We start from the raw sequence: 10,382 nt of genomic DNA on the forward strand, positions 1-10,382 counted from the left end.
ATATGAACTTATATAGAGATATTTCAAAACACGAGATTTATTCTAATTTTTTGTTTTAAGAACTTTTTTTTCCCTATTTGTCACACTTATTATGAAATAAAAAGAGCTTGTTCTAAAAGAAGTGACTTATTCCGGTCAAACCAAACAAGACCATAAGGTTTGAAGATTTTTTATTATAGATATAAGTCACGTCTATGAATGTAGACACTTTATTAAGGCCATATATTATATTATACTTCAAAATTTGACCTAAAATAGTAAAGAGAATGGAAAGTGGCTTGAAATCGCAAATTTGGAAACTAAATAAATTTTCGAGAGTTTGCAACTTAGCTCTCTTTTCATACCCTCAACTTCTATCTAGTATAATAAAAATCTAACAATTGATATACTTAAGAGTATAATAAAAATATTAAAAATTTAAGTCATATATAACTGCTCAACAACACTTATTAATGAGTTCTTTTGTATACAGGCCCTTGATCTTTTTTATGTATATATCTTTTTAAATTTCAGATTTATATATATCACCTTCGCGTTATTTTTTTGATAATTATATTAACTTAACCATTTATCAAATAAAAAACATATATACTCTTAATTAAGATTAGTGTATTGATATTTTTTATAGTTACCTTGATGAAAATTTAATTAAACTTATCTCTTTGGTTATTTTTTAATTACTTAGATACATGTATCATTAGTTTAAGATTAATTTAAACTTAAATTTGATAACAAATAGAATCAAATTTAAATTGAAATTTATCTCTTATAATTAAGGTTAATCATATCTAAGAGATATAAATTTGAACAGAAGAAAAGAATGTGAGTAAAAGTTAGCTGCACGTAATTTAATTTTCTAGGCTAATATGTCTTTTTATATATATAATATAATGTGATGTTGAAAACTGACTATTATAGCTGTTAGATTAGGATTATAAATTTAAAAAAGGTATTAAAGTATTTCAAAATTAGTATAAATATCTTATTTGTCCTTGGTATAAAAGCATCACCTCAAGATATATTCCATTAAAGCAAGGGCTAGGCTATGATTTGTTTAAATTTTTAAAGAGGCCAGAAGAAAGATTGATCTTCTGGGCTGAGGCTGAGGCCTTTCGGGAAGCCCAGAAATCTATGTCCCATTTGATTAGGGATAAGAATAAATTGAGATTCGGATAAATTATGACTAATCTCTTAATAAAGATTTTTTTAATCTCAATTATTTATTGGGTGTTTGACTGTAAAAAGAAGAATAAATACTGGGATAAAAATATGAGATAATTAAGATGGTTTTTGATCGTGAAACTTGGGATAAGGGATAAAAAATGACTAATTTACCTTAATGCTTTTGTCCCTAGTTTAATGTAAATAGATATTTCTAATTTTTTTTATAAAGATAAAAAATAAGTTTAAATTTAAATATAAATTATAATTTTTTTATTTTACAACTAGTATATTATCATATCTTGATTTTTTTTTTGGAGAATTTCTAGTCAAAGTAATTTGAATTAATTCATCATAATTTACATAATATAGATACTATTACAAATAGCATCACAATTGGATATTTTACATAAAAATATTTTCACCCCAAACATACTTTAATATATTTATATTATAGTCATATTACAATTCAATAATATATTCTAATATATTATAGTCACTATAAATGTATATTATAAAGATTGGTGATTTTCAGATAAGTAAGATTTATCCTATTTTCTTGTTCCAAGTTTGGCCAGGATTTATTTTTCCAAATAAAAAGAGTTTTAATTAGGATAACCCCTCTTATTCTAATCAATAAATAAGTCTGTGCACACAAACTCAACATTGTGATCTTAAAGTTTGGTGATTCATATCGAGAGTTTTTTTTTCTTTAGTGCTATTTTTAATAAAATAAATTATTTTAATACCTAGTCTAATTATTTATGATTTTAGAATTCTCTGTTCATGCAAGGGAGAGAGTGATCATGAGTCAGTAAGTAGTTCATGACTATAGGTGAGTTGCCCTAGAAATGCCGAATCCTTAGTATATAATACACTAGTTAAGTAGGGTTTTAGGTGGGATTCAATATAATTTCTAAGGCGTTTTTTGCTTTGAGTTCAGAGACCTCTCTAAACTGGTTTAAGGACCTCTAACCTGGTTCAGTAATTAAATATTTTTTTAATCTTTTATATATCTAACCAAATTTACTCTTAAAAAAATTAAAATTAAAAAATAAAATTAATTAATTGAGTTCGAGCTTAGCCTCAAACCAAACAAGACCTAAACTAATTGTTAAGTACGTAGCCACCGAACACCAGAAGAAACTGGATCGACTTGCTCGGACGCTTCAACTGGCTCTACCTGTGCTCTAGCTTTGGGTTCACCTAGGTGGGAAACAACAAGAAAACGGAATGACCCAGAAAGTTCCGTTACGTTCATAATTGCATAAAAGAAGTTAAAGTAACTTTCCAGAAGAGGAAAGGAACCCTCTTCTTCTCTTCATGTATGTGGTCGGCTGCCTGCCCCGTCCCGAATGGACGAACAGGAAGAAGCTAGTATGCCTCCCTTTCGTACCGATCGTCACTGTCTAAACTGTGAAAACCGTTGGAATTAAGTAAGTATGAACCTCTCTTAGCTAGACTGCCAGCTAGGCTCTGTCTCTCTCTCTCTACTACGTGGAGGGAGAGAAATCTAAAACTATAAAGTGAATCTTTAAAAGCTTTGGCATGAATTCCTAGATCAAACAAGTGACGTGACCATCTTTAATTTGCATGAATATATTCTTAGATCTAACGATTAATGTGAGTGTGTCATCTAGTCATCTACTTCACCCCCACCAATGCTCCTGTGAGAAGAGGACACTCACAAGATTCCAATCTCCATGGCATATACTTCCACAAGATAGGAATTCCAACTCCCTCGTAGACTCCATCTCCATCAAATTTTGTATCAACTAAACCCACACTTCCCTCTCTCCCTCGATCTCCTAGAATGGTGAGAGAATCCCTTTCAATTCCCTAGCTTCCAAACAAAACAAAACCACCCAAAAATGAGGACAAGAAAGATGATTCCAATGCCATCTCCTCCTCCACCAACAAAACCAGTACTCCACCATTCCCTTCCCTTCCAAGGATGCATCCCTTCTCCACCTCCTCAGAGCAGGGCCCACCTCTCCCCTCCTCCCCGTCGGAGACGGCGTGGCTCTCCACGTCCGACAACGCATGGCAGCTCACCGCCACCGCCCTCGTCGGCTTCCAGAGCGTCCCGGGCCTCATCATCCTCTACGGCAGCATGGTGAAGAAGAAGTGGGCCGTCAACTCCGCCTTCATGGCCCTCTACTCCTTCGCCGCCGTCCTCGTCTGCTGGGTCCTGTGGGCCCACCGCATGTCTTTCGGATCCCCTTGGAACCCCTTAATGGGCCGACCCGGCCTGTTACTGGCCCAAGACTACCAGTTGGATTACAGTGAGGTTGGGTTCTTCCCGAATGCCACTTACGGGATCTTCCAGTTCATGTTCGCCGCCATCACGGTGATACTGCTGGCCGGCTCGGTGCTGGGCCGGATGAACTTCTACGCTTGGATGCTGTTCGTCCCCTTATGGTTGACGTGCTCGTACACGATTGGCGCGTTCACGATTTGGGGCGGCGGGTTCTTGTACCGGTGCGGGTTGTTGGATTTCGCCGGGGGTTATGTGATCCACTTGTCGTCCGGGGTGGCTGGGTTTACCGCCGCTTATTGGGTATGACCTCTTTCCAAGAAGTGCAGAAATTTAGCAAAAGCACTCCCATCTTTGTCTTTATTATTATTATTTACATCCTTAATACCCTTGAGTACGTACGCAGGGCTTAAATCGTAATATAAACACATAATGTAAGGTGTGAAATGAAAATTTCTCTAATATATTTGCCATATTGGATGATCATCGGTTAGGTTGGTCCTCGGATAGCCCATGATAGGCAGCACTTCCCTCCGAACAACATCATCCACATGCTCGGCGGCGCCGGGCTCCTCTGGCTCGGGTGGAGCGGCTTCAACGGCGGCGCCCCCGACTCTGCCGACGGCATCGCCTCCCTGGCCGTGCTCAACACCCACCTCTGCACCGCCACGAGCCTCTTCGTCTGGCTCTCCCTCGACATGCTCGTCCACCGCAAGAGCTCCGTCACCGGGGCCGTCCAGGGCATGATCACCGGCCTCGTCTGCATCACCCCCGCCGCAGGTCTGCATGCCGCATTGCACTCTTTTCAAGTCCCAAGTGGTAATCAAATAGCTAATACTAGTAGGGTTCTTTCTGCAAATGGCATGCTGGCGTTTTATCGTTAAATTAATATGAACCTTTAGATCTTGACCTATAAAATATAAATGGTACATTTTTATCCAACCAAAACTGAATGAGAACGTTTATTTGAAATTAAATTTGAGCCTAAACACAATCGGTCATGGAGCAGGGCTCAAGCTAACCGGATTATTTCATCTCTCCCTCAAAAAGAAATTTTCATTGATTAATACATATATGCGCAGGGATCGTGGAACCCTGGGCTGCAATGCTAATGGGAGTCATATCCGGCTCCCTGCCATGGTACACGATGATGGTCCTCCACAAGCGCCTGCCCTTCTTCCAAACCGTCGACGACACCTTAGGCGTCTTCCACACTCACGCTGTGGCCGGAGTCCTCGGCGGCCTCCTCGTCGGCCTCCTCGCGCACCCCCGCCTCGTCTGTCGCTTCTACGGCAAGGACCAGTTCGCCCACGGCTTGCTCTATGGCTCGCACAGAGATTACCTCATGAGAGGCCTGAAGCAATTCGGAGTTCAACTACTCGGAGCTGCGTTCGTAGCTGGATGGAACGCAGTGGTGACGAGTGCCATATGCGTCGCTGTGAGACGACTTGTTCCTCTCAGGATGGAAGAGGAGGATCTCAAGGTGGGAGACGATGCAGCGCATGGGGAGGAGGCGTATGCTCTGTGGGGCGATGGGGAGGGGACGAGTCGTGTGAGTTGGAGCAAAGTGCCGAGGTTTCCTAATGTTTGTTTCGATGGTAGTGCCGGTGGAGAAAGCCCGGTGGATGAGTTGATCGTTGAGCAAGTCTGAAGGGCAGCATTTGCACTCCTTTTTTTAAGTCTTAAATAATACTAAGACTTGGAATCTTGTTGTTACTATAACTTTAGGAATTTTTAGTGCAAATAGCCCCAAATATGATGAAATTTTACAGTTTATGGATGTTTATGTATAAAGGATGTATTTTTTTTACTAGTCACACTATTGATTGTTTAACCTCAAAGACCATATTAGAAGAGTGAAATAAGAGTATCATTTGAAATGAAGGAAATATCCCATTTCTATTTCTTGAGGTGCTTGTTAAATTAAACTTAGCTCGAGGTATGGTGTGTTGCCTCGATGTTTTTAGCAAATATGAGGTTTTAACTCTACATATTATTCCAACAATATAACTTTTGTGTAGCTTCATTTCTTATGACAAGGCCAGGATTAGGGTTTTATCAAAATTCAAATTGGAAGCCTTTAGGCCCGGCCCATGTTGGCCCAGCTAGGGTTAATGCGAAAAAGGTTATAGCTACTAACAATGTTACATAAGCTTTGGTACACAAGCTATCCTTCTTCTCCTTCATTCCAAACAAATGTTGATCATTTGTGATCAATTTTGGTGGCTTAATAATGCAAAAGGACATGGTAATAATAATTTTCTATATTAAACATATGATATATATTTATTCACCCGTTACCTAATAATTTTTAAACCTCATCTAACCCTAATTTAGTTTTATTATAGAAATAATTTTTATCTTTCCATATTCAGTATATATATGTGTGTATATATATATATATATATATATCGCAAACTAAGAAACATTTTAAAAGATATGATATACATTATCTGGCGATGATATATGAGGGCAATATTAATCTTAAAGTAGAATGCCGACATTAGGGATTAGGATCAATGTAGAAAATTTCAGATAATAAAAGAATGTTCTAACACATGATAGTCGCTATAACACAAGCTACCGTCACACTAAGAGATGCCATTTTTAATATAATAAGGAACAATACAAATGGCCAACTCTACTTTGCCGGCTTAATTATGAAAAATAAATAGAGATTAAAGGGTCAAAGATAGCCTGGATCATCCTCTAATGAGTGAAATATGGATTTAGGGCTGGTCCCCTACAAGCTTTTACCAAAGGGCCAATGAATAAGACAATACTTCCCAGATCCTTGATGGCCTGAATCTTGAATTAAGCTTAGAAAATTTAGGCAAGAAAGTATAGGGAAGCTTCAAAGTCTTGATAAGTCCCCACTTAGGCAAGTGTAAGTGTTGGAAGACATTAGACATCTCCATCAATATAATTGATAGAAATATGAGGTAGTCTCCACTTGAGAATGAGAATTAATAGTCAAATCAAACACTCTAACATAAGGAGTACTTGTTAGTTACATTCAATTTTTTTTTTTTTTTGCCCCCACAATATTTATAAGAGATTACAACCCAATATTGGAGAAAGGAAGCTGCAAGCAAATCTTATAACTTATTCATCTATAAACTCTAAGCTTCTGAAGCTTGCTTCTACCCCAGTTGGATTCATCTCTACAAACACCTCCCTCCATAGCCTGCATTCCTGAAGAGTGCTTGCTTTATCTCCTCAGAGCTCATCACTGCACTGTGCTCCATGTCCTAAACCAAGAAAGAAATAAACCAAAATGATAGATATGAATTGATTCAAGCATCTATACTTTTGAAATGAACAAAGATTTATCTATCTTTTATTTTTTATTTTTTATTTTTTTACCTCAGAGCAAGAAGCTTGCATCCCAAAGTCATTGAAACAACTCACAACACACTGCTGGATCTCTAGTCCCAGAGCTTCCAGAGTACTAACTGTTGATAGAAGCAATCCTGGCTTTGCGGCGCAGCAAATCTCTATCCTAGTGTCTCTATCTCTTCTCTCGACATCAAACTAGCAAATTTGAATCCATGGATTAATTGGGTTTTCTAGAAGATCCAAGGATGAGACTAGCTGTTTACCTTAGGAGAGTTCCTGACCAGCATCTCACTCGAATTCAACTCCTTAAAGATGCTCAATAGATTGGCTTGCTCTGACCCTTCATCAATCTCTTCTTGCAAGCTTTTAATCCTCTCCAAGAGCTCCTTCATGTAATCGATGGTGTCCCCGAGAATCGAAGTCCTGTCCATCTGCCCATCTACGTTACTATTAGCACATAAAGTTGCAATCTTTGCGCAGAAATGAGAGATGGGTCATGCCACATTACCTTGCTAATCTTAGGAACAACAGATCTCAGCATCGATAGCCGATCGTTGAGCCTCTTCCTCCTCCTCCTCTCCGCCATTAGATTCTTGGACGGCATCCCTTCGATTTTCTTCTTCTTCCTCTCCGCACAAATACCCACCCTGAAGTCCATGGAAGCATCCACGGATTGACCCACCTCCATCTTGCACAGCGCCTTCTCCTCCCCTGTCACGCTCCTATTGTCGCCGTGAGCCAAACCGAGCTCGCCGTACGAAGACCCATCTCCCAACGGGCAGTAGACCTCGCTCAAGCAATCGAAATTCGGCTCCCCGTGCACGGGGATGCCGTCTTGCGGCCCAAAACTCTGGAAAGCCGCACTTGGGTTCTCTTGGAAGCAGCAATCCAAGGCCGCCTCGTTGGAGAACAACTCCCCCATGGCGGTGGGGAATGCCTCAAAAGTCTCCCTCCGGAGCGCAAGAAGCTCCTCCAAGAAGCCATGCTCGTCAAGGTCCATCTCGGGAGTTCTTGACACCCAACTTCCTACAGAGAGAGAGAGAGAGAGAGAGAGAGAGAGAGAGAGAGAGAGAGAGAGAGAGAGAGGGGGGGGGGGGCGGGGGGCTTGTGAAGTAGAAGAGGCTTCACCAACCTTGGGAATTATATATATGCAAACCTTAGAGGAACAATTATTCCCTCTAATAAATGCTATATGTTTTATATTGAGCAAAGTTGTACTCATCCCAACATGGAGCATAAAGTTGGAATCTCTCTCTCTCTCTCTCTCTCTCTCTCTCTCTCTCTCTCTCTCTCTCTCTCTCTCTCTCTCTCCTCACACACACACTCTTGGGTCGACTCTTCCTCACGAAAAAAACTGTCGATTCTACAGTATAAAGAAGGGATGCGGTGAAAGGTTTGACCTACAAGTGTGGTGGGTTGGAAGAGAGGGTGGATAGGAACGGACTCGGATTCCATGAGGACTGACCCGGACGGGTCGGTATGAGCTCACCTCGGGATGCCCATCCCACATAAACGACGATTTTGATTGTGACCGCCCTATTTTTACAGTCACAATGACGTTGGATGTGTTAACGTATATTTGACGATGTGTCTGAACTAACTTGAATTAGCGGGCCTACATAGAATCCTCACCTAAGTGGCAAGCGCCTAATTCAGTGTGGACGAAAAAATCTAAATTTGGTTGGGAGGGTAGAAAGGGATTGTGTCAATCGATTGCGATTGGTTTAGATACATTATATAAAGTATTGAGAAATCTACTATACAGTATTACATTTAAGGTTCTGATTACGCCCACTTACATCACCACGCATGACCAAATAGATATAATTATAGACATCAAGTATACGTTATTAATATATCGGATTGCATTCGACAATGTACTTGGACAAATATAAATCGATTAGTAGAGACTAATATTCACTAAGGTAACAAGAGCTAGATATGAAATAAACAAGAGGGCTTGATTTATTTGGGCACCAATCATTGGATTAAGCTCCAGGCGTGATTATAAATATCAAATGCGCACGAACAACATTAGATTATGCTCAAATTGACTTGATCCATTCTACTAACACAAAAATCTTTCTCAAATAGGAGAGACCACTTAAAGTTCTTTTCACGTATAATTTCTTATATATCATAGATATTATTGATTCATTACTTAACGACTTAAATTTTTTTTAAATGATTGATTATCTAATATGATGTCAGAGTTCACATAATTAGAACTCGTCGAGTTTCTGATGGATTAATTACTTTTAGATATCCTTATAAGTTGTGGTGCATCAACTGAATTCAATTCGATCCATCACTCATGCAAATGAACTTATCTAGATAGTTATTATACAATATACTCACCTTGCTACTTGAAGGTGATGACTTAGCTAACTAGTATGTTCATAGTATCCAAATTCCTTCAGATATCAATTTCGACTACATCTCCCTTCTCTTGAAGCTAGCTAGTGGCCATAATTAATTGTTTTATCATATCTATGGAAATTTCCTGAATAGTGATTTAATTTGTTGCATTCAAACTTTGGAATACAAAAGGAGACTTCTAAGGATGACTAATTTGAGGACAAATCGCTCTCAGATAAATTGCCCACTTTAGACTATGTTGTTACATCTACATCACCAATAGTTCTTACTATTTACTAACAACTTATTGCATAGAATGATAATGTATATTATTTGCACATTAAAATATATGGGTATTAAATGCAAATCTCTCTCATTCAATGTGTTGTTGATTATTATTCTTGTTAATCCACAGTACATTATGAATTTGAATAACATTGCAACATAGATAACAAGGAAAATGAAACTTACAAGCAATTCAAAAAATTAAAGAAAGATTTTTCTCTTGATTAGGTTTGGCTAAACCTTGCAATTAGCTGTAGACTTATAACAGCCATTATTTTAAAAAAAAAAGACTAAAATACCCAAAAAAAATTTATGGTATTTTAAAAGCTGAGAAGATGAAAAACAAAAATGTCAAAAAATTTGTTAGTCTTAGCAGAAAATCAACAACATTGATAAATTTTTTCTCAATCCATACAATATTTAATTTTTTTTCTCACAACTTTGCCTGTCTAGTGGTTTATTGCAATGCCTTATATCGAACCTTTTATTTGAACAAGAAAAAGGCAACTTGATTAGGAGGTAGCACTGCTATTAGCTGTCCCCCTGATTGCTAATGTCTTAATTAATTAATAGGTCATGGAATCTAAACCAAGTTGCTCATCTACATCTCAATAAATCCAATCTGATAATGATGTGGTTTCCTAAGATCGATCCTTTGCCTTCTTTGCTCAAGCAACAAAGTGGGGAAATGACACTGCATTAATTTGGGACTACCTGGCTAGATTTTCTCATTAGGTAATCACCATCACCATCTTGGCAATCTTGCCATTGTTGTGGAGTGTCATTGTGGGGTTTGTAATATCTCAACGGCAATGGCAAATGGAATGGCATGGGGGGGCCCTAAAAATTGAGAACAAAATAATCCTTTATATGGACTGATATATAAAGGTCTACCAAAATATTATTATTGAAGACTTAAATCTTTCTTTTCCTAGGTCCAAAGTGATAAAATTTGTCTAAATGCAAAATAAGTATTATATAT

General features: G+C 38.2%; 2 protein-coding genes across 2 annotated transcripts; one reads left to right on the forward strand and one right to left on the reverse strand.

Annotated features, from left to right (window-relative positions):
* The first annotated feature begins 2,991 nt into the window (after positions 1–2,991).
* LOC140801116 (ammonium transporter 2 member 3-like) lies at positions 2,992–5,069 on the forward strand. Its single transcript, XM_073156120.1, has 3 exons — positions 2,992–3,721; positions 3,913–4,198; positions 4,501–5,069. The coding sequence occupies exons 1-3, from the start codon at positions 3,116–3,118 to the stop codon at positions 5,067–5,069; spliced, it is 1,461 nt and encodes a 486-aa protein (XP_073012221.1). The 5' UTR covers positions 2,992–3,115.
* A 1,275-nt stretch (positions 5,070–6,344) lies between these two features.
* On the reverse strand, positions 6,345–8,041 carry LOC140801034 (transcription factor bHLH93-like). Its single transcript, XM_073156023.1, has 4 exons — positions 7,266–8,041; positions 7,021–7,188; positions 6,785–6,952; positions 6,345–6,669 (listed from the first exon to the last, which is right to left on the reverse strand). The coding sequence occupies exons 1-4, from the start codon at positions 7,992–7,994 to the stop codon at positions 6,583–6,585; spliced, it is 1,152 nt and encodes a 383-aa protein (XP_073012124.1). The 5' UTR covers positions 7,995–8,041; the 3' UTR covers positions 6,345–6,582.
* Positions 8,042–10,382: the final 2,341 nt, after the last annotated feature.

The sequence above is a fragment of the Typha latifolia genome, chromosome 14, assembly GCF_019914945.1.
Source record: "Typha latifolia isolate L0001 chromosome 14, TyphaL0001v2, whole genome shotgun sequence".
In the NCBI taxonomy this organism is placed as follows: domain Eukaryota; kingdom Viridiplantae; phylum Streptophyta; class Magnoliopsida; order Poales; family Typhaceae; genus Typha; species Typha latifolia.